The sequence below is a fragment of the Tasmannia lanceolata genome, unplaced genomic scaffold (genome assembly GCF_043159265.1).
Source record: "Tasmannia lanceolata isolate RefF3 unplaced genomic scaffold, GAP_Taslan_0.1 ptg000037l, whole genome shotgun sequence".
Taxonomy (NCBI): domain Eukaryota; kingdom Viridiplantae; phylum Streptophyta; class Magnoliopsida; order Canellales; family Winteraceae; genus Tasmannia; species Tasmannia lanceolata.
The window spans coordinates 62,990,077-63,013,807 of record NW_027518714.1 but is presented as its reverse complement, the minus strand read 5'-3'; the positions used below and the strand labels follow the sequence as shown (position 1 = coordinate 63,013,807).

The 23,731-nt window shown below is 39.4% G+C and overlaps 3 protein-coding genes and 1 pseudogene across 4 annotated transcripts; 2 read left to right on the top strand and 2 right to left on the bottom strand.

Annotated features, from left to right (window-relative positions):
- Positions 1-659: 659 nt before the first annotated feature.
- On the bottom strand, positions 660-4,639 carry LOC143860077 (LEAF RUST 10 DISEASE-RESISTANCE LOCUS RECEPTOR-LIKE PROTEIN KINASE-like 2.1). Its single transcript, XM_077370592.1, has 4 exons — positions 3,519-4,639; positions 2,878-2,910; positions 2,727-2,756; positions 660-2,401 (listed from the first exon to the last, which is right to left on the bottom strand). Exons 1-4 carry the CDS (start codon positions 4,180-4,182, stop codon positions 1,191-1,193), a joined length of 1,938 nt encoding a protein of 645 aa, XP_077226707.1. The 5' UTR covers positions 4,183-4,639; the 3' UTR covers positions 660-1,190.
- A 975-nt stretch (positions 4,640-5,614) lies between these two features.
- LOC143861680 (rust resistance kinase Lr10 pseudogene) lies at positions 5,615-9,996 on the top strand (annotated as a pseudogene).
- Positions 9,997-12,461: 2,465 nt separating this feature from the next.
- Positions 12,462-16,260, bottom strand: LOC143860151 (LEAF RUST 10 DISEASE-RESISTANCE LOCUS RECEPTOR-LIKE PROTEIN KINASE-like 2.1). Its single transcript, XM_077370694.1, has 4 exons — positions 15,328-16,260; positions 14,680-14,712; positions 14,529-14,558; positions 12,462-14,203 (listed from the first exon to the last, which is right to left on the bottom strand). The coding sequence occupies exons 1-4, from the start codon at positions 16,037-16,039 to the stop codon at positions 12,993-12,995; spliced, it is 1,986 nt and encodes a 661-aa protein (XP_077226809.1). The 5' UTR covers positions 16,040-16,260; the 3' UTR covers positions 12,462-12,992.
- A 929-nt stretch (positions 16,261-17,189) lies between these two features.
- Positions 17,190-22,905, top strand: LOC143860152 (rust resistance kinase Lr10-like). 2 transcript variants are annotated; one of them, XR_013239613.1, is made up of 4 exons: positions 17,190-18,136; positions 19,792-19,818; positions 19,920-21,457; positions 22,093-22,905. XR_013239613.1 is itself a non-coding variant. In XM_077370695.1 (3 exons), exons 1-3 carry the CDS (start codon positions 17,296-17,298, stop codon positions 21,029-21,031), a joined length of 1,980 nt encoding a protein of 659 aa, XP_077226810.1. In that variant the 5' UTR covers positions 17,190-17,295; the 3' UTR covers positions 21,032-21,594. The 2 variants fall into 2 exon arrangements, 1 of the variants encoding a protein (XP_077226810.1); XM_077370695.1 differs by lacking the exon at positions 22,093-22,905 and having other exon boundaries at positions 19,920-21,594.
- Positions 22,906-23,731: the final 826 nt, after the last annotated feature.

Here is a 23,731-nt window from a genome sequence, read left to right as displayed (position 1 = left end):
GTTCGTAATTAAGCATCTCATGTAAAAAGATTCAGTGGACCCCATCATACCATGAAGTTCTACCAATAGAGGTTCAATTAAATTTCCAATACGTTTCTTACCTGATGTGTGAGTTTTTAAGTAACAATTTTCACATGAATGATAGATAATAGAGCATGTTAACAAATGTTTTACAATGAGGATTTGTGAAAAGCCTGGCCAGTAGTTATATGTTTCATCTACATGATAGATCTAAGGGTTCTGACCCAGATATGACTTAATATTAATACAATATTATTATTTTTATCAATTAGGTTAATATAACCATTCAAAAAAAAAAAAAAAACAAGAAGTGGAAAGATCATGAGAAGGATCCTGAGAAAGATTGCTTCTAGACTGTTGGATGATCTTGGAGATACAAGCACACTTGCGAACCCGAGTGTGGTGTAAGTGATTCCTAAGATGGGATTCAAGTGTTAGATGCCAAACTCCACTGTCAGGATCAAAACAGTCACAACTTGTAAAAAAATGGACATTGAGTAATGTCCAGCAAGTTTATGTCGCAGCTCGTCCCTTCTAGAAAGTTTTTGTGTTCTTGATACTCTTATCAACATGGGATCGATGATGCCTGTTAGAAGTAATCTAGGGTTAGAGAAGAGAGGAAGAAGAAGAGGAGTGAAGGTTGGAAAGACTCCACTAGGGAGCTCTACACACATACAATGTATATATAGGCCCAAATAGGGCAAGTGAGTACAAAGACTACAATACCCTCTATACTAGAGGTAATGACTAAACTACCCTACAACATGTTATTCAACACTCCCCCTCAAGCTGGAGTGTATATACTAGGGAACTCCAGCTTGGTACAAAGGAGATTACAACAACTAAAAATAACAGAAGAGGACCATACATCAAAAAGGTACAATAAGCCCATACACACATCCAGCTTGGTATAACACTCCTCAAGTTAGGTGTGGTGAATACATAATGAAAACATAATACTAAAAAGGACAGCAGTGGCCACAATAAACAACATCGAGATCAATGGCCATAAAAAAGAGCAGCTCCCCTGAAGTAGCACAACAGCAGTCAAGCATTAGTAGTATTTGTGGCTGAGTTTCTAGTTGATCCATTGAGTATTAGTGCTATTTGTGAATTGCGGAGTCAGATCTTCATCCAACACCCACCCATTGTGGTGAACTTGGTGATAATCAGCTTGAGTAGTAAATGGTTGATGATTGCACAGAATTTGTATGCTTTGCATCATCATCATCGAGCCCCAATTGACCAGAGGTTTGTGAAGATGATCTTGAGCTGTTTGTGGCCGACGATCCTGTGGGATTAGTGCCCGTATCATTGTTTTGGTCAGGAACCCGTTGTGGAGAAGATATGAAAGGCTTGACCGGCATGTGTATAAGTTCCACACTCCCTTCAAGCATCTCTACCACTTTTCCCATGGAAGGACGATCTGAAGGATTCATCTGTATGCACCACAATGCCACCATAATCAACTTCTTTGCTATTTCCATCTCGTCTTCTGTAACATCTGACATTCCCATGTCCCTGCCTTGATCAACCTGGTCATAAATCCACGATGGGAAGTAAAAGTTGCTTGCATTTTCCGTCAATGCACCCATATTATTTCTTCTCCCTGCCATATCCATCAAAAGCATCCCAAAACTATAAACATCAGACTTGTGTGATACACCCCCAGCGTTTCTATAGAAGAGTTCAGGGGCTATATAGCCCATAGTTCCTCTTAAAAACGTGGTCGACACAATGCTTTCATCCGCCGGATAGAGTTTTGCTAGTCCAAAGTCTGAAACTTTTGGTACAAAATTGTCATCCAAAAGAATATTCTGGGGCTTGATGTCAAAATGTAGAATCCTCATTTCACAACCACGATGTAGATATTCGATCCTGCGAGCAATTCCTAGTGCAATCTCATGCATCTTCTCCCAATTCAAAGAATGGCTTTTTCCTTGGTGGGAAAAAACATATTTTTCGAGAGATCCATTAGGCATGAAGTCGTAGATAAGAGCCCTCTTTGATCTCACTGCACAGAATCCGATGAGTTGCACTACATTGACATGATGAATAGTTCCGATAGTAGCAACTTCATTGATGAAATCTTGCCCATCGTCCTTGGACTTATCCAACATCTTTACTGCAACAAGATGACCATCTGGGAGCTTTCCTTTGAAAACGGATCCATAGCCACCTTTGCCTAGTTTTTCTTTGAAACCATCAGTCATCTTCCAAATATCCCAATAAGAGTACCTTGTCGGCATGTGACTCTTGTAAGTACATAAGAAATCTTCAATTGTTTCGGCCATAGAGAAATGCTTCCTGTATAACTTGCAAATCAAAAATGCGACCAGGCAAAATATCCCAAATGCCGTTCTTTCCATCATAATCCGCCCTTCATGCAATAGAAACACAATAAAGTTATACATTTGAAACTGTTACGTAAATTACGCTATGCAGACTCAAACCAAGGTAAAACTGAATTAAATTGCTTGAGTAAATGATTGGTGCGGTCAATTTTTCATTAACTCGAGGAAGTAGAGTTTTTATTGACTCAGTTAGTCCAAATTTGAATGGCACGAGAACTCTGAAGGTAAAAAGTGAGTTGACTCGGGCCAGTCGATGATTGACATTAGGAATTTTTAAACAGTGTTTAGTGTTAGAAACCCTCTATTAGAAGCATGACTTTGTCTTGCAAGTAATGCTTCACATTGTCTTACCTACAATCGGGAGAATCTTCAGGATTATAACTGCACCAAGAAGTCATAAAAGAAAGAAAATCAAGAGAGTGGTGACGTATAGATGAAGAAAACTTCAAAGAAAGAAAATTTAAAACTAAATGGATGAAAAGTGTGTTTGAAGGCTATTTACCAGATATCTGTCCCAATACTGCTAGGATGAAACCTGCACGATCCAACAAGGAGTCATTAGGTGAATCAGAATAGGTTATCCTGCTATGCTCTTGAAGGTCATCTTTGCCCCATCTCTAATGATTACACCCTGTTTTTTGTGATGAACCAGAGCATCCATCTGGTCCAACCTACGGCCATGGTTTGAAATTTCATCCGAAATTTTGGTCGAAATTTCGTTTTTTCCCAAATTTCACCCAAAAATCTGTTTTTTTAATTTAAATTTAATATTTTACGGAAATTTCGGTTCGGCCGAAATTTTATATCCAATAAAATAGTGTTTTCCTTGTTTCGCCGGATTTCGGTGGGTCTGAAACGGGTACTGAAACCGAAATTTCAAACCATGCCTACGACAGATCGGTCACAATACAAAAAATACACTAGCATGTGAACTTAACCATCAACTGATGCCCTTCAACCCGAGTTCAAGAATTCAAAGGCGAAATTCGATGAATGATCATTAGGGTTGCCCAGTCATTGTGATTCTGTACTATGACACATCCATATTAGGACCCAACACATCAACAATTTAGATTGATATTTAACTGCACGCACATTCCTAATTCTCAAGTAATACCAAAACTAGGGTGAATAGGAACTTACAGCGAGGTGATTCAAGCAGTCTTCCGCTTGGTGAAGGCAGGTCCATGTGCCAGTCCATGTAAAAACCTCTCAGCAAACTATGGTGAATTTCCAAGTAAGACTGATTTTGAGCTGTTTTCACCAATGAATAGGTTGTCACTACCAGGGTGCAAGAATTGTCCAGATCGAACGCGGACATCGAACCAATGAGGACATAAAAGTATGCCTGAGAAGAGTTATTGAAGCAAGGGCTTGTAGACATATAGGAAGGATCGTCAACTGGAGCTGAACAGTTCACGAAAGTAATTTCTTCCCGATCGTCAAGATGGTCAAGACCGTCAAGATCGAATCCAAACGTAAAGTCATCATACTGTAAGGGATAGAGAGGTAGGGAAGAACAATTGTCTCGTTGTAGGCCAGAATCAACAACTCGGATCACTTGTTTCTCATACAGTATCTCCTCCACGTAGTATTTCTTTGAACCCAGGTATAAAGCAGTTCGATTGCTTTCGCAAGAAAGTTGGTAATCATAACTGCAATTGGTTGTGTCGGTTTTTAAGTAAAATGGGCTCCTGATGCTGTTTAGATTTCCACAGGAAGAAGGGGTACAATGGTCTTGTTGAGTGTTGCAAGCTAGAAAAAGCATATGCAAAGCTATGGCTAATGCTAATTCTTTGGTGTTCATGATGAAACAGGAAAGCCAACAAGGAAGATGAGAAGTTGCAAAGATAAGCTACAAGATGCCTTGAGCTGATCGGGGATATGATTCCATATCATACCCTCCTTAAGTCACTGAAATAGTCTTGGCGAATACTCCTAATTAAAGACCTTGAAATTACAATGCATCTCCATCCACCCAAGTCAAGCGACTCACTGCACGGCAATTTCCAAGGAAAAGGACAGTCAATACCCAAGTCAAGCAACACACTGCATGTCAATTTCCATCAGTCAATTGAAACCACCACCGTAATCTACGCGCATGAGGGCATCTCAACTGGCAACAGCAAAAACAGAAATTGGCCATGGCAACGAGACTATTAGACACCTTGAAATTAGATATTTTCAATGTATCTATTCAACCAAGTCAAGTGCCTCGGTGCATGGAGATTTCTAAGGAATATGACATTCAATTGAAACCACTAGCGTAATCTAAACGAATGAAGACTGGGGGAATATAATTTGGTCTTTTAGATAACTTGCTTTCAACTAAGGATGCAAGTGAAAATTACAATGTATCTCCATCCACCCAAGTCAAGCGACTCACTGCACGGCAATTTCCTAGGAAAAAGACAGTCGATACCCAAGTCAAGCGACTCAGTGCACGGCAATTTCCTAGGAAAAAGACAGTCAATACCCAAGTCAAGCGTCTCACTGCATGGAGATTTCTAAGGAATATGACAGAAATTGGCCTTGGCAACGAGACTATTAAAAACCTTGAAATTAGATATTTTCAATGTATCTATTCAACCAAGTCAAACGCCTCGGTGCATGGAAATTTCTAAGGAAAATGACATTCAATTGAAACCACTAGCGTAATCTAAACGAATGAAGACATCTCAACTTGCAACTAGGGGAACATAATTTGGTGTTTTAGAGATATCCCTCAAATCGCTTTCAACTTAGGGTGCAATTGAAAATAGAGGACAACTTATTGTTTGGTGTATGGAAAATTGGTGTTTAGGCTATCTTGGGATTTTTAGTCAAAGAAGCGGGCATGAAACAAAACTCACCTCTATTATTTTGTTTGTCTGTGCTAGGTAAGTTGGGTTTTGCCAAACGAAAATTTTGGTGTTACGGTTGTTTCCGAAACCATTCATTCTCTGCAGTGATTCTTTCATTTTTATTTCTTTTTTGACTATGTGGAGAATGGGAAAAAAAGAAAAAATTTGTTCAGCAAGCTTGACCGGCAAAATAGCAAAGTTGATTTGATTTGATGGTCTGTAACTACTCTAGCTGTCGGCTTCTTTGACTGAAAATCCCAAGACTGAAAGCTTTTACGTAACTGTAACGGTGAGAGAAGTATAAAATAGAGAGAGGCGGGGAGAGAGAGTGCAGATATCATTTCCCTATAAAGAAGAGTACCCATTTCTGCCTCTTCAGTCTATCTTAAGTGTGTGATGGATAGAATAAAGAAAGGCATCATCCTGTTGTTCTATTTCATCTTGCCACACACGGGCTCTTGCAGGACCGATCCTTGCAAACCTGTTAGGTGCAATCAGCAGGATGGCCCTGTAATCCGATTCCCGTTCCGATTACGAGATCAACCTCATCGATGCAGCTACCCTGCACCCGGTTTCGAGCTCTCTTGCAAGGGAAACCAGACTTTGATCCAACTCCCATCATTTTCAGGGCAACTCCTCGTAGAATCCATCTCATACACGCAACAACTTCTATATATTTCCTACCCCAATGAATGCATCCAGAGCCTCTTCTTCAAACTCAATCTCTCAGCTACTCCTTTCTACTATTATTGTGGCTTTGACACTGGCAATTTCGATTCCAGTTACTCTCCGTTTTATGAGTATTACACTAACAGAAGAAACTATATATTCTTTAATTGTTCTAGCCTGAATGCTAACCCCTCTTGTTACAAAGAGATCTCATGCCTGAGCAACTTTGATCATCACGTGTTCATTGTGCCCTCGTACACGGACTTGGGTGCCTTGCCTAGCTCTTGCATGAAAATAAAGAACCTTGAAGGTTCATTTGTTTGTCCACTCGAAAGTCCTTATTACCCCTTTGCTGTGGGATGTGAGGATCTCTCTGTTTTGGAGAAAGGTCTTACTGTTAGTATGGCATGGGACGTGCCCGGATGCATCGGCTGTGAATACGAAGGAGGGGATTGCCGATTTATGAACAAAACCAGTAATGAAACCAAATGTGTCCACCCACCATCGAGTCCCTACTCCGACTTCCCTCCTGAAGACGTGGCCCCTGAACCTCATCCAGGTATTTGAACCCCTCTCTCTCTCTCTCTCTCCCTCTCTCTCTCTCTGGGGTGGGCAGCCAGCCCGGGGGATTTGCTAGCTTCCATCACAAAAGGCATTTCACGGATGAGCTGTTGCATGTAAGAGCAGCCACACAGGCTCACTTTTCAGCAGATTTTGTCTTCATTCACGACGTCCGCAAAATTCCTTGCAGACAGACACACCGTGCGATTCGCTAGGGACCATCGCAGAAAACATTTTGTGTGAAATGTCTTCTTTGACAGTTACTAGCAATATATATAAAGCGTTCATGAGTTGTAGCACAGGGAGCTTAACTGTGCTTTAGTGGTTTATAAAGCCTCCCATTGGTTCCTTTCTTGTGGACCCGCTATATATTTCAAAGGGGGACTCGCTATACGAACCAATGGGAGGCTTTATAAACCACTAAAGAGCAGTTAAGCTCCCTGCGTTGTAGCGCAGGGACTCTTCTCTCTCTCTCTCTCTCTCTCTCTATATATATATATATATATATATATATATATATATGTGTGTGTGTGTGTGTGTGTGTGTGTGTGTGTGTGTAGGGGGGAGGGGGGGACTGTTCTAGCGCTCGAGCTCAGATAGTATATCTGTGCCTGAGTGCAAAAAAACAGGGGTTGGCCCACATTTTTTGGGGTGATTCAAAGCATGTATTTGAAAGGCGGCCCTATCATAGATAGGGTGTGTACCAAAAATCAGTTCCATTGGATCATCTTAGGGTGTCCATTTGTGGAGGGAAACATTGACAGATCGTGGGCCTCCTTGCTAGCCATGGCCATCATATATTGGGCCCCACCCCATCATAGCATGATGTGTAAAACAGTGGGTCTCACAATATGCATGGGTTTGGATAGAGTTATGGGCCCACCCGATCAAGTGTAAAATGGTGGGCCCTACCCATGCTATTCTTGGGTATAAAATATGGGCTCCATCCCATCACAACATGGTGCAACATAAAATATTTCCAAAATAATATTTTCTTGAAAAAGGTAAATGACATTTTGAAAAGTCACACGCTTAGTGTGTGTATATATGTATGTATGTGTGTATTGGAAATGATATATTCGCCATTTTCACTTGGAACGGCCCCATCTAGTCTAAAAGAGTAGTCGTAGATACACTAGAGGCGGCTGTCCCAAGTAGAAAAAGGGGCGGATATATCACTCCCCTATATAGAAATATAAAAGTAAAAATCTGAAGGTTTTTTTTGTACATTGATGCCCTCGATTCAGATCCGGGACACTCCATCGAATTTTATGGCTACGTATGCTGTCACAATCCAAATTAATTTTGGAGCTTGCGCTCTGGATCCAATAATGGACATAGTTTGGATCCAACTACTGTGCCCATATCATGTATATATTAATGTTCAGATCCATTGGACCGTCTGGGTAAAACAATCTTATTTGCATATAAGGACCAATTTTTGTGGCATCCAAAAAAACTCTCTACTTATTCTTCCATCTCTTTACCAAAATGAGGTTGTCACTTTTGTACATCTAAATAGAAAACATATCTCTCATTATTGCCAACATTTTAACCATTTAGAACTACGAGCATTATGATTTATGATTCCTTGGCATAGTACTCATTAAATCACTTCCTTCGCTTCTTGCGACACTTATGTTTTTCACTTGAATCATCAAGGATTGCTATGGTGAAGCTCTTAACTCTAAATGAATTTCCATAAATAAGATGATATGCTAATCCTCTATTATCATCATTTGCAGGTGCACGGACAAAGTACGTAATTATAGGTAAACCTGGGTTCTTTATTCTTCTAAATGAGTGCAGATTCAATCTATGTGCTATTAAGGAGTTAAAGTTTATAAAACTTACTATGTTCTCATTTGTGCAGGTGTAAGTATATCCTTCTTTCTTCTGGTAGTAGCCTCATTGACCACCATTATGGTGTACTGCTCATGGAAATCAAAGAGAAAGAATGCAATAGAGAATCAAGTCAAGGTTGAGAAGTTCTTAGCAAAATACAAATCTTTCAAGCCCACAAGATACTCTTATGCTGAGATTAAGAACATGACAGATCAATTTAAAACCAAATTGGGTCAAGGAGGTTATGGCAGTGTGTTCAAAGGGAAGCTTCCTAATGGAATTTATGTTGCAGTAAAGATCCTAAAAATGTGCAGTGGTGATGGTGAAGAGTTTGCTAATGAAGTGGGTACCATCGGTAGGATTCACCATGTTAATGTGGTACGCCTTCTAGGCTTCTGTGCAGATGGATTCAAGCATGCTCTTATCTATGAATTCATGCCCAATGGATCATTAGAGAAATTCATTTTCCCGAAAAAATCTGAAAACCTCCTGTTAGGCTGGGAGAAGCTTCAAGATATAGCCATTGGCATTGCTAGAGGGATAGAGTATCTTCACCAAGGATGCGACCAACGCATCCTTCACTTTGACATCAAGCCTCACAATATTTTGCTAGACCATAACTTTACTCCCAAGCTTTCCGATTTTGGGCTTGCAAAGTTATGCTCAAAAGAGGAAAGCATTGTATCTATGACTGCTGCCAGAGGGACCATAGGTTACATTGCACCCGAAGTGCTGTCTAGGAACATTGGAAATGTTTCTTATAAGTCAGATGTTTATAGTTTCGGTATGTTGTTGCTTGAAATGGTCGGAGGAAGGAAGAACACTGATGTCAGAGTCCAAAACTCTAGCAAAGTATTCTTTCCGGAATGGATTTATAATCGTCTTCATGAAGGAGAAGAATTGGGACTCAGGATTGCAGCAGATGGTGATGCGAAGATAACTAAGCAACTATCAATTGTGGCACTTTGGTGCATACAATGGTTCCCAGTGGATCGCCCCTCCATGAGAAGTGTAGTCCAAATGTTAGAAGGAAGCATGGAAAGCTTGACGATGCCTCCCAACCCTTTTGTTTCTACCACCCCGGCAACAACCATGCCTGAAACATTTCACAGCATAGAATTAACAGTCATCTCTCAATAGGGTGAGGGACAACAAGTTGTTATATGTTGATCCCATTCTCTTTGTTTCAAAATAAACTCTTTGCCATATGTTTGGACACCTTCTTAGAAAATATTTACGTGTGCGCTCCAATTGTCAATGTAATTCGCAACAAGAAATGTGTCTTACCGGCATACATTCAGTGTGACACATTGATCACGACCGTTGGTTCTCTAAGCTATCACTCACCACAAGCGATAGATGGCTCGCACAAAAGATCAAGGGGCATGCAAGCAACCGGGTGTTAAGCCTTTCTTTAATATAGATGTATTTTCTATCACGGTTTAACAAGGAAGCAATACACCTCGCTAGGTTTTGAGCGTACGTGATTCAATTAACCCAGTGGGTACAGTTGGAGATTTCTCATTGCTATCTTTAGAACTCCTCGACAAGAGAAACAGTCGCGAGGTAACTATGAGCTTTGATGGAAATTGTAAATCAAAATCAATGTTTCTTTTTTAAGTCAGTGGAACACTAGGATAGTAATTATGTGTTGAAAATTTAAGTCCTTGTATATTTTTTAGCCTTCTTAATGTCCTTGTACACTAGCATCAAAGAGTCAATGGGGAGTTTTCAGCAGAAATCATAATATTTAGGTTGAAATTTTTAAAATCACAGTGGAAATTTTGTGGAAAAAAAAGGTAAAAAGGAAATTTTGCAAAAAAAAAAACATGTTAAAAACCAATTTTATGTTGATTTCATTTCGGACTTGGTCGAAAACCAAAAAAAATTGGCCGAAACAACACTTTTCGGCTGAAATTAAAAACCTCGGTACCAAGTTAGTGAACCTATGGCCAATCAACAATAAAATAGCCACTGATGAAAGTCAAAACAAGAAATTGTCAGGGTTTTTGCTTGCAACAACTCAAAAACATGTTTGGATAATTGTACAAAGCCATCTTGCCTTTTATTATTTAAATAGTTGTTAAAGGCTATTACAGTTCCCAAGATGCTTTAAGTCAATTAAAAGGGAAAAGGGAAGCCAAAGTTTGTGCAGTTATTAAAAAATGATAGTAACCATATCAATATCTTTTTTTGTGTAGAAAGGATAAGATCAAAGATATCATCTGTGCATGGAATGGGGGCATTCTTCACCTTCTAGAGTGGTTGAAGGCGTCATGTGCTCATCAATTCCAGGAGGGGAACTCTGTTGGAGACGCCCTTGCTAATGAAGGAGGGGCATCTAGAATGGACGCATTGGCCTCACAAACACACAAACCAAGTAACTGCTTTGCCCCCTGTTGTAAAATTGATGATGAGATTAATATGATCCTTCATATTGTTGGAAAGTGATAGATCAAAGAGGGATTGGTCTATAACTTAGTCGAATCCAAAAGTAAGTAAGTCGAACCCAATTTGGTTACTCGAACCCATAATTGGTTACTGGAACCCAAGTTGGTTACTCGGCCCCGAACTAGTGCAACTCTAACCCAAAATATGTGTACGGTTAAAAAATCCAGAATTGAAATAAAAGTTGTAAAAACAGATTGCACTTATCGTTTTTGACAAAAACCCTTTGCAAAAATCAGATTGTTGATGATAGAGGAAGGAAGACTGAGTCATGAGACATGGTCATTCTCCTTAGGAATCATATCCGCCCCCAACGGTGCAAACCGAGATCTGCAAATCGATGCTCCAGGATGAAGCAGCACAAACAGGTTCAAGTCCACATGCACTTGTTGACTTGTCTACTTCGAATCACCTTGAAAAACTGTGCTCGGACACGGAACATAACAAAAGAGGAGGAAGGAGAGAAATCTATATTTTCTATATGTAAAATAGTATACTTCGTTTCTCTGCAAAGTTGTAAATTTCGTATGTTTTTATGTATAAGAACAAATGCTGCCTTCTCTCTCTTTTATAGATAGCAAATATGACCATTGGAGGAATAAACAAACATTAAAGAGTGAAAACGTTTCTCTCCCAACAATCATTTTTCTCAATAATGAGTACAATTACAAAAAGAAAAATCCAGAAAATTAAAAAGTGTTTTAAGAATTAATGAACAAGAGTAACTGTCTGTAGGTACAAGAGTAACTGTCTCTTCTTGCCTGCAGACAAATAACATCTCGAGGTTTATTTGGGAACCTCTATATCCTTGTTCCTGTTTTTACGTATATGGATCCATTTCCCTTGCACTTTTGCTGTAGTCTTTTTTGAGCTCCCCAGGTTTCTACATTATCCTGACAGACATGCATATATGTACACTTTAACTGGATTTTCCGTTGAATAGGTAACATTTTGAATTGCAAGACATCTATAGAATGACTTCCGTAACAAACGATTTCTTATTTCAAAGTGTAAATAGTGCCTGAGTTCACATTATCGGGGTAGGGTGTTTGTTGTTCTGTTCGTAATTAAGCATCTCACGTAAAAAGATTCAGTGGACCCCATCATACCATGAAGTTCTACCAATAGAGAGGTTCAATTAAATTTCCATTACGTTTCTTACCTGATGTGTGAGTTTTTAAGTAACAATTTTCACATGAATGATAGATAATAGAGCATGTTAACAAATGTTTTACAATGAGGATTTGTGAAAAGCCTGGCCAGTTGTTATATGTTTCATCTACATGATAGATCTAAGGGTTCTGACCCACATATGACTTAATATTAATACAATATTATTATTTTTATCAATTAGGTTAATATAACCATTCAAAAAAAAAAAAAAAAACAAGAAGTGGAAAGATCATGAGAAGGATCCTGAGAAAGATTGCTTCTAGACTGTTGGATGATCTTGGAGATACAAGCACACTTGCGAACCCGAGTGTGGTGTAAGTGATTCCTAAGATGGGATTCAAGTGTTAGATGCCAAACTCCACTGTCAGGATCAAAACAGTCACAACTTGTAAAAAAATGGACATTGAGTAATGTCCAGCAAGTTTATGTCGCAGCTCGTCCCTTCTAGAAAGTTTTGTGTTCTTGATACTCTTATCAACATGGGATCGATGATGCCTGTTAGAAGTAATCTAGGGTTAGAGAAGAGAGGAAGAAGAATAGGAGTGAAGGTTGGAAAGACTCCACTAGGGAGCTCTACACACATACAATGTATATATAGGCCCAAATAGGGCAAGTGAGTACAAAGACTACAATACCCTCTATACTAGAGGTAATGACTAAACTACCCTACAACATGTTATTCAACACTCCCCCTCAAGCTGGAGTGTATATACTAGGGAACTCCAGCTTGGTACAAAGGAGATTACAACAACTAAAAATAACAGAAGAGGACCATACATCAAAAAGGTACAATAAGCCCATACACACATCCAGCTTGGTATAACACTCCTCAAGTTAGGTGTGGTGAATACATAATGAAAACATAATACTAAAAAGGACAGCAGTGGCCACAATAAACAACATCGAGATCAATGGCCATAAAAAAGAGCAGCTCCCCTGAAGTAGCACAACAGCAGTCAAGCATTAGTAGTATTTGTGGCTGAGTTTCTAGTTGATCCATTGAGTATTAGTGCTATTTGTGAATTGCGGAGTCAGATCTTCATCCAACACCCACTCATTGTGGTGAACTTGGTGATAATCAGCTTGAGTAGTAAATGGTTGATGATTGCACAGAATTTGTATGCTTTGCATCATCATCATCGAGCCCCAATTGACCAGAGGTTTGTGAAGATGATCTTGAGCTGTTTGTGGCCGACGATCCTGTGGGATTAGTGCCCGTATCATTGTTTTGGTCAGGAACCCGTTGTGGAGAAGATATGAAAGGCTTGACCGGCATGTGTATAAGTTCCACACTCCCTTCAAGCATCTCTACCACTTTTCCCATGGAAGGACGATCTGAAGGATTCATCTGTATGCACCACAATGCCACCATAATCAACTTCTTTGCTATTTCCATCTCGTCTTCTGTAACATCTGACATTCCCATGTCCCCGCCTTGATCAACCTGGTCATAAATCCACGATGGGAAGTAAAAGTTGCTTGCATTTTCCGTCAATGCACCCATATTATTTCTTCTCCCTGCCATATCCATCAAAAGCATCCCAAAACTATAAACATCAGACTTGTGTGATACACCCCCAGCGTTTCTATAGAAGAGTTCAGGGGCTATATAGCCCATAGTTCCTCTTAAAAACGTGGTTGACACAATGCTTTCATCCGCCGGATAGAGTTTTGCTAGTCCAAAGTCTGAAACTTTTGGTACAAAATTGTCATCCAAAAGAATATTGTGGGGCTTGATGTCAAAATGTAGAATCCTCATTTCACAACCACGATGTAGATATTCGATCCCGCGAGCAATTCCTAGTGCAATCTCATGCATCTTCTCCCAATTCAAAGAATGGCTTTTTCCTTGGTGGGAAAAAACATATTTTTCGAGAGATCCATTAGGCATGAAGTCGTAGATAAGAGCCCTCTTTGATCTCACTGCACAGAATCCGATGAGTTGCACTACATTGACATGATGAATAGTTCCGATAGTAGCAACTTCATTGATGAAATCTTGCCCATCGTCCTTGGACTTATCCAACATCTTTACTGCAACAAGATGACCATCTGGGAGCTTTCCTTTGAAAACGGATCCATAGCCACCTTTGCCTAGTTTTTCTTTGAAACCATCAGTCATCTTCCAAATATCCCAATAAGAGTACCTTGTCGGCATGTGACTCTTGTAAGTACATAAGAAATCTTCAATTGTTTCGGCCATAGAGAAATGCTTCCTGTATAACTTGCAAATCAAAAATGCGACCAGGCAAAATATCCCAAATGCCGTTCTTTCCATCATAATCCGCCCTTCATGCAATAGAAACACAATAAAGTTATACATTTGAAACTGTTACGTAAATTACGCTATGCAGACTCAAACCAAGGTAAAACTGAATTAAATTGCTTGAGTAAATGATTGGTGCGGTCAATTTTTCATTAACTCGAGGAAGTAGAGTTTTTATTGACTCAGTTAGTCCAAATTTGAATGGCACGAGAACTCTGAAGGTAAAAAGTGAGTTGACTCGGGCCAGTCGATGATTGACATTAGGAATTTTTAAACAGTGTTTAGTGTTAGAAACCCTCTATTAGAAGCATGACTTTGTCTTGCAAGTAATGCTTCACATTGTCTTACCTACAATCGGGAGAATCTTCAGGATTATAACTGCACCAAGAAGTCATAAAAGAAAGAAAATCAAGAGAGTGGTGACGTATAGATGAAGAAAACTTCAAAGAAAGAAAATTTAAAACTAAATGGATGAAAAGTGTGTTTGAAGGCTATTTACCAGATATCTGTCCCAATACTGCTAGGATGAAACCTGCACGATCCAACAAGGAGTCATTAGGTGAATCAGAATAGGTTATCCTGCTATGTTCTTGAAGGTCATCTTTGCCCCATCTCTAATGATTACACCCTGTTTTTTTTTGATGAACCAGAGCATCCATCTGGTCCAACCTACGCCCATGGTTTGAAATTTCATCTGAAATTTTGGAATTTTTGTCGAAATTCCGTTTTTTCCCAAATTTCACCCAAAAATCTGTTTTTTTAATTAATTTAATATTTTACCGAAATTTCGGTTCGGCCGAAAATTTATATCCAATAAAATAGTGTTTTCCTTGTTTCGCCGGATTTCGGTGGGTCTGAAACGGGTACCGAAACCGAAATTTCAAACCATGCCTACGACAGATCGGTCACAATACAAAAAATACACTAGCATGTGAACTTAACCATCAACTGATGCCCTTCAACCCGAGTTCAAGAATTCAAAGGCGAAATTCGATGAATGATCATTAGGGTTGCCCAGTCATTGTGATTCTGTACTATGGCACATCCATATTAGGACCCAACACATCAACAATTTAGATTGATATTTAACTGCACACACATTCCTAATTCTCAAGTAATACCAAAACTAGGGTGAATAGGAACTTACAGCGAGGTGATTCAAGCAGTCTTCCGCATGGTGAAGGCAGGTCCATGCCGCTTGGTGAAGGCAGGTCCATGTACCAGCCCATGTAAAAACCTCTCAGCAAATTATGGTGAATTTCCAAGTAAGACTGATTTTGAGCTGTTTTCACCAATGAATAGGTTCTCACTACCACGGTGCAAGAATTGTGCAGATCGGACACGGATCTCCAACCAATGAGGAAATAAAAGTATGCCTGAGAAGAGTTGTTGAAGCAAGGGCTTGTAGACTTATACGAAGGATCGTCAACTGGAGCTGAACAGTTCACGAAAGTAATAGCTTCCGACACGTCACGTGACTCGCCATGTGACTCGTCATGAAGGAATAGAAACATGAAGTCATCTTGCCTGAACACATCTTGTGGTAAGGAATAGAGAGGTAGGGAAGAACAATTGTCTTGTTGTAGGCCAGAATCAACAACTCGGATCACCTTCTTCTCATACAATATCTCCTCCACGTAGTATTTCATTGAACCCAGGTATAAAGCAGTTCGATTGCTTTCGCAAGAAAGTTGGGAATGAGAGTAACTGCAATTGGTTGTATCGGTTTTTAAGTAAAATGGGCTCCTGATGCTGTTTAGATTTCCACAGGAAGAAGGGGTACAATGGTCTTGTTGAGTGTTGCAAGCTAGAAAAAGCATATGCAAAGCTATGGCTAATGCTAATTCTTTGGTGTCCATGATGAAACAGGAAAGCCAACAAGGAAGATGAGAAGTTGCAAAGATAAGCTACAAGATACCTTGAGCTGATCGGGGATATGATTCCATATCATACCCTCCTTGAGTCACTGAAATAGTCTTGGCGAATACTCCTAATTAAAGACCTTGAAATTACAATGTATCTCCATCCACCCAAGTCAAGCGACTCACTGCACGGCAATTTCCAAGGAAAAGGACAGTCAATACCCAAGTCAAGCAACACACTGCATGTCAATTAGACACCTTGAAATTAGATATTTTCAATGTATCTATTCAACCAAGTCAAGTGCCTCGGTGCATGGAGATTTCTAAGGAATATGATATTCAATTGAAACCACTAGCATAATCTAAACGAATGAAGATATCTCAACTTGCTACCGGGGGAGTATAATTTGGTCTTTTAGATAACTGGCTTTCAACTAAGGATGCAATTGAAAATTACAATGTATCTCCATCCACCCAAGTCAAGCGACTCACTGCACGGCAATTTCCTAGGAAAAAGACAGTCGATACCCAAGTCAAGCGTCTCACTGCATGGAGATTTCTAAGGAATATGACAGAAATTGGCCTTGGCAACGAGACTATTAAACACCTTGAAATTAGATATTTACAATGTAACTATTCAACCAAGTCAAGCGCCTCGGTGCATGGAAATTTCTAAGGAAAATGACATTCAATTGAAACCACTAGCGTAATCTAAACGAATGAAGACATCTCAACTTGCAACTAGGGGAATATAATTTGGGTGCAATTGAAAATAGAGGACAACTTATTGTTTGGTGTATGGAAAATTGGTGTTTAGGCTATCTTGGGATTTTTTGTCAAAGAAGCGGGCATGAAACAAAACTCACCTCTATTATTTTGTTTGTCTGTGCTAGGTAAGTTGGGTTTTGCCAAACGAAAATTTTGGTGTTACGGTTGTTTCCGAAACCATTCATTCTCTGCAGTGATTCTTTCATTTTTATTTCTTTTTTGACTATGTGGAGAATGGGAAAAAAAGAAAAAATTTGTTCAGCAAGCTTGACCGGCAAAATAGCAAAGTTGATTTGATTTGATGGTCTGTAACTACTCTAGCTGTCGGCTTCTTTGACTGAAAATCCCAAGACTGAAAGCTTTTACATAACTGTAACGGTGAGAGAAGTATAAAATAGAGAGAGGCGGGGAGAGAGAGTGCAGATATCATTTCCCTATAAAGAAGAGTACCCATTTCTGCCTCTTCAGTCTATCTTAAGTGTGTGATGGATAGAATAAAGAAAGGCATCATCCTGTTGTTCTATTTCATCTTGCCACACACGGGCTCTTGCAGGACCGATCCTTGCAAACCTGTTAGGTGCAATCAGCAGGATGGCCCTGTAATCCGATTCCCGTTCCGATTACGAGATCAACCTCATCGATGCAGCTACCCTGCACCCGGTTTCGAGCTCTCTTGCAAGGGAAACCAGACTTTGATCCAACTCCCATCATTTTCAGGGCAACTCCTCGTAGAATCCATCTCATACACGCAACAACTTCTATATATTTCCTACCCCAATGAATGCATCCAGAGCCTCTTCTTCAAACTCAATCTCTCAGCTACTCCTTTCTACTATTATTGTGGCTTTGACACTGGCAATTTCGATTCCAGTTACTCTCCGTTTTATGAGTATTACACTAACAGAAGAAACTATATATTCTTTAATTGTTCTAGCCTGAATGCTTACCCCGCTTGTCACAAAGAGATCTCATGCCTGAGCAACTTTGATAATCACGTGTTCATTGTGCCCTCGGACATGGACTTGGGTGCCTTGTCTAGCTCTTGCAAGAAAATAAAGAACCTTGAAGGTTCATTTGTATGTTCACCCTACAGTCAGCCTTATTACCCCTTTGCTCTGGGATGTGAGGATCTCTCCGTTTTCCAGAAAGGTCAGACTGTTAGTATGGCATGGGACGTGCCCGGATGCAACGGCTGTGAATGGGAAGGAGGGGATTGCCGATTTAAGAACAAAACCAGTAATGAAACCGAATGTTTCGACCCACGACAGAGACCACCGAGTCCCCCCTACTTCATTCCTGAATACGTGGTCCCTGTACCTCATCCAGGTATTTGCTCTCTCTCTCTCTCTCTCTCTCTCTCTCTCTCTCTCTATGTGGGGAGGGCAGCCCGCCCGGGGGATTTGCTAGCTTCCTTCACAAAAGGCATTTCAAGGATGGGCTGTTGCATCTTAGAGCAGCCACACAGGCTCACTTTTCAGCAATATCTGTCAATTTCCCTCGACAAATGGAAACCATAAGATGATCCAATGGAGCTGATTTTTGGTACACACCCATCCATGATGGGCCTTCCTAATGAATGCTTAGGATCACCCCCAGAATGTTGGCCCACCCTTATTTTAAAATTCCATGCTTAGATAAGCTATCTGAGCTGCTCACAAACCATTTCCCCTCTCTCTCTATATATGTGCGTGCGTGTGAGAGAGAGAAAAATGATTGTGCGCTAGAGCGCATATAAGCACAAACAATGTAGGCCCACATTTTTCTGATGATCAAAAGCATTCATTTGAAAGGCCATATATATATATGAGAAAACTGTTCCTGCGCTCGAGCTCAAATAGCTTATCTGTGCTCGAGTGCAAAAAAAAGGGAGGGCTCACATTTTTTGGAGGTGATCCAAAGCATTTATTTGAAAGGCCCTATCATAGATAGGGTGTGTACAAAAAATCAGCTCAATTGGATCATCTTAGGGTGTCCATTTGTGGACGAAAAAAAGGACAGATCGTGGGCCCCCTTGCTAGCCATGGTCATGATATATGGGCCCTACCCCATGATGTGTAAAATAGTGGGTCTCATGATATGCATGGGTTTGGATAGAGTCATAGGCCCACCCAATCAAGTGTAAAATGGTGGGCCCTACCCACGCTATTCTTGGTTATAAAATATGAGCTCCATCCCATCACAACATGGTGCAACATAAAATATTTTCCATGAAAAGATTTTCTTGAAAAAGGCGAATGACATTTTGAAAAGTCACATGCTTAGTGTTTGTGTATATATGTATGTGTGTAATGGAAATGATATATTCACCCCTTTTTACTTGGGATGGCCCCATCTAGTCTAAAAGAGTAGTCGTAGATACACTAGAGGGGGCTGTCCCAAGTAAAAAAAGGGGCGGATATATCACTCCCCAATATAGAAATATAAAAATAAAAATCTGAAGGTTTTTTTTGTACATTGATGCCCTCGATTCAGATCCGGGACACTCCATCGAATTTTATGGCTACGTATGCTGTCACAATCCAAATTAATTTTGGAGCTTGCGCTCTGGATCCAATAATGGACATAGTTTGGATCCAACTATTGTGCCCAAATCATGTACATATTAATGCTCAGATCCTTTGGATCCATTGGACCGTCTGGGTAAAACAATCTTATTTGCTTATAAGGACCAATTTTTTGTGGCATCCAAAAAAAACTCTCTACTTATTCTTCCATCTCTTTACCAAAATGAGGTTGTCACTTTTGTACATCTAAATAGAAAACATATCTCTCATTATTGCCAACATTTTAACCATTTAGAACTACGAGCATTATGATTTATGATTCCTTGGCATAGTACTCATTAAATCACTTCCTTCGCTTCTTGCGACACTTATGTTTTTCACTTGAATCATCAAGGATTGCTATGGTGAAGCTCTTAACTCTAAATGAATTTCCATAAATAAGATGATATGCTAATCCTCTATTATCATCATTTGCAGGTGCACGGACAAAGTACGTAATTATAGGTAAACCTGGGTTCTTTATTCTTCTAAATGAGTGCAGATTCAATCTATGTGCTATTAAGGAGTTAAAGTTTATAAAACTTACTATGTTCTCATTTGTGCAGGTGTAAGTATATCCTTCTTTCTTCTGGTAGTAGCCTCATTGACCACCATTATGGTGTACTGCTCATGGAAATCAAAGAGAAAGAATGCAATAGAGAATCAAGTCAAGGTTGAGAAGTTCTTAGCAAAATACAAATCTTTCAAGCCCACAAGATACTCTTATGCTGAGATTAAGAACATGACAGATCAATTTAAAACCAAATTGGGTCAAGGAGGTTATGGCAGTGTGTTCAAAGGGAAGCTTCCTAATGGAATTTATGTTGCAGTAAAGATCCTAAAAATGTGCAGTGGTGATGGTGAAGAGTTTGCTAATGAAGTGGGTACCATCGGTAGGATTCACCATGTTAATGTGGTACGCCTTCTAGGCTTCTGTGCAGATGGATTCAAGCATGCTCTTATCTATGAATTCATGCCCAATGGATCATTAGAGAAATTCATTTTCCCGAAAAAATCTGAAAACCTCCTGTTAGGCTGGGAGAAGCTTCAAGATATAGCCATTGGCATTGCTAGAGGGATAGAGTATCTTCACCAAGGATGCGACCAACGCATCCTTCACTTTGACATCAAGCCTCACAATATTTTGCTAGACCATAACTTTACTCCCAAGCTTTCCGATTTTGGGCTTGCAAAGTTATGCTCAAAAGAGGAAAGCATTGTATCTATGACTGCTGCCAGAGGGACCATAGGTTACATTGCACCCGAAGTGCTGTCTAGGAACATTGGAAATGTTTCTTATAAGTCAGATGTTTATAGTTTCGGTATGTTGTTGCTTGAAATGGTCGGAGGAAGGAAGAACACTGATGTCAGAGTCCAAAACTCTAGCAAAGTATTCTTTCCGGAATGGATTTATAATCGTCTTCATGAAGGAGAAGAATTGGGACTCAGGATTGCAGCAGATGGTGATGCGAAGATAACTAAGCAACTATCAATTGTGGCACTTTGGTGCATACAATGGTTCCCAGTGGATCGCCCCTCCATGAGAAGTGTAGTCCAAATGTTAGAAGGAAGCATGGAAAGCTTGACGATGCCTCCCAACCCTTTTGTTTCTACCACCCCGGCAACAACCATGCCTGAAACATTTCACAGCATAGAATTAACAGTCATCTCTCAATAGGGTGAGGGACAACAAGTTGTTATATGTTGATCCCATTCTCTTTGTTTCAAAATAAACTCTTTGCCATATGTTTGGACACCTTCTTAGAAAATATTTACGTGTGCGCTCCAATTGTCAATGTAATTCGCAACAAGAAATGTGTCTTACCGGCATACATTCAGTGTGACACATTGATCACGACCGTTGGTTCTCTAAGCTATCACTCACCACAAGCGATAGATGGCTCGCACAAAAGATCAAGGGGCATGCAAGCAACCGGGTGTTAAGCCTTTCTTTAATATAGATGTATTTTCTATCACGGTTTAACAAGGAAGCAATACACCTCGCTAGGTTTTGAGCGTACGTGATTCAATTAACCCAGTGGGTACAGTTGGAGATTTCTCATTGCTATCTTTAGAACTCCTCGACAAGAGAAACAGTCGCGAGGTAACTATGAGCTTTGATGGAAATTGTAAATCAAAATCAATGTTTCTTTTTTAAGTCAGTGGAACACTAGGATAGTAATTATGTGTTGAAAATTTAAGTCCTTGTATATTTTTTAGCCTTCTTAATGTCCTTGTACACTAGCATCAAAGAGTCAATGGGGAGTTTTCAGCAGAAATCATAATATTTAGGTTGAAATTTTTAAAATCACAGTGGAAATTTTGTGGAAAAAAAAGGTAAAAAGGAAATTTTGCAAAAAAAAAAACATGTTAAAAACCAATTTTATGTTGATTTCATTTCGGACTTGGTCGAAAACCAAAAAAAATTGGCCGAAACAACACTTTTCGGCTGAAATTAAAAACCTCGGTACCAAGTTAGTGAACCTATGGCCAATCAACAATAAAATAGCCACTGATGAAAGTCAAAACAAGAAATTGTCAGGGTTTTTGCTTGCAACAACTCAAAAACATGTTTGGATAATTGTACAAAGCCATCTTGCCTTTTATTATTTAAATAGTTGTTAAAGGCTATTACAGTTCCCAAGATGCTTTAAGTCAATTAAAAGGGAAAAGGGAAGCCAAAGTTTGTGCAGTTATTAAAAAATGATAGTAACCATATCAATATCTTTTTTTGTGTAGAAAGGATAAGATCAAAGATATCATCTGTGCATGGAATGGGGGCATTCTTCACCTTCTAGAGTGGTTGAAGGCGTCATGTGCTCATCAATTCCAGGAGGGGAACTCTGTTGGAGACGCCCTTGCTAATGAAGGAGGGGCATCTAGAATGGACGCATTGGCCTCACAAACACACAAACCAAGTAACTGCTTTGCCCCCTGTTGTAAAATTGATGATGAGATTAATATGATCCTTCATATTGTTGGAAAGTGATAGATCAAAGAGGGATTGGTCTATAACTTAGTCGAATCCAAAAGTAAGTAAGTCGAACCCAATTTGGTTACTCGAACCCATAATTGGTTACTGGAACCCAAGTTGGTTACTCGGCCCCGAACTAGTGCAACTCTAACCCAAAATATGTGTACGGTTAAAAAATCCAGAATTGAAATAAAAGTTGTAAAAACAGATTGCACTTATCGTTTTTGACAAAAACCCTTTGCAAAAATCAGATTGTTGATGATAGAGGAAGGAAGACTGAGTCATGAGACATGGTCATTCTCCTTAGGAATCATATCCGCCCCCAACGGTGCAAACCGAGATCTGCAAATCGATGCTCCAGGATGAAGCAGCACAAACAGGTTCAAGTCCACATGCACTTGTTGACTTGTCTACTTCGAATCACCTTGAAAAACTGTGCTCGGACACGGAACATAACAAAAGAGGAGGAAGGAGAGAAATCTATATTTTCTATATGTAAAATAGTATACTTCGTTTCTCTGCAAAGTTGTAAATTTCGTATGTTTTTATGTATAAGAACAAATGCTGCCTTCTCTCTCTTTTATAGATAGCAAATATGACCATTGGAGGAATAAACAAACATTAAAGAGTGAAAACGTTTCTCTCCCAACAATCATTTTTCTCAATAATGAGTACAATTACAAAAAGAAAAATCCAGAAAATTAAAAAGTGTTTTAAGAATTAATGAACAAGAGTAACTGTCTGTAGGTACAAGAGTAACTGTCTCTTCTTGCCTGCAGACAAATAACATCTCGAGGTTTATTTGGGAACCTCTATATCCTTGTTCCTGTTTTTACGTATATGGATCCATTTCCCTTGCACTTTTGCTGTAGTCTTTTTTGAGCTCCCCAAGTTTCTACATTATCCTGACAGACATGCATATATGTACACTTTAACTGGATTTTCCGTTGAATAGGTAACATTTTGAATTGCAAGACATCTATAGAATGACTTCCGTAACAAACGATTTCTTATTTCAAAGTGTAAATAGTGCCTGAGTTCACATTATCGGGGTAGGGTGTTTGTTGTTCTGTTCGTAATTAAGCATCTCACGTAAAAAGATTCAGTGGACCCCATCATACCATGAAGTTCTACCAATAGAGAGGTTCAATTAAATTTCCATTACGTTTCTTACCTGATGTGTGAGTTTTTAAGTAACAATTTTCACATGAATGATAGATAATAGAGCATGTTAACAAATGTTTTACAATGAGGATTTGTGGAAAGCCTGGCCAGTTGTTATATGTTTCATCTACATGATAGATCTAAGGGTTCTGACCCAGATATGACTTAATATTAATACAATATTATTATTTTTATCAATTAGGTTAATATAACCATTCAAAAAAAAAACAAGAAGTGGGA

What these genes read in the sequence shown, in the direction of transcription:
- LOC143860077 (XM_077370592.1), bottom strand. Translation starts at nt 4,182, where the DNA reads ATGAACACCAAAGAATTAGCATTAGCCATAGCTTTGCATATGCTTTTT. An exon ending in ACTGCTTGAATCACCTCGCT is followed by an intron (nt 2,911 to 3,518) that starts GTAAGTTCCTAT and finishes TGGATCGTGCAG; the next exon opens with GTTTCATCCTAGCAGTATTG. An exon ending in AGTATTGGGACAGATATCTG is followed by an intron (nt 2,757 to 2,877) that starts GTAAATAGCCTT and finishes TTCTTGGTGCAG; the next exon opens with TTATAATCCTGAAGATTCTC.
- LOC143860152 (XM_077370695.1), top strand. Translation starts at nt 17,296, where the DNA reads ATGGATAGAATAAAGAAAGGCATCATCCTGTTGTTCTATTTCATCTTG. An exon ending in GGTCCCTGTACCTCATCCAG is followed by an intron (nt 18,137 to 19,791) that starts GTATTTGCTCTC and finishes CATCATTTGCAG; the next exon opens with GTGCACGGACAAAGTACGTA. An exon ending in GACAAAGTACGTAATTATAG is followed by an intron (nt 19,819 to 19,919) that starts GTAAACCTGGGT and finishes TCATTTGTGCAG; the next exon opens with GTGTAAGTATATCCTTCTTT.
- LOC143860151 (XM_077370694.1), bottom strand. Translation starts at nt 16,039, where the DNA reads ATGGACACCAAAGAATTAGCATTAGCCATAGCTTTGCATATGCTTTTT. An exon ending in AGTATTGGGACAGATATCTG is followed by an intron (nt 14,559 to 14,679) that starts GTAAATAGCCTT and finishes TTCTTGGTGCAG; the next exon opens with TTATAATCCTGAAGATTCTC. An exon ending in GAAGATTCTCCCGATTGTAG is followed by an intron (nt 14,204 to 14,528) that starts GTAAGACAATGT and finishes TATTGCATGAAG; the next exon opens with GGCGGATTATGATGGAAAGA.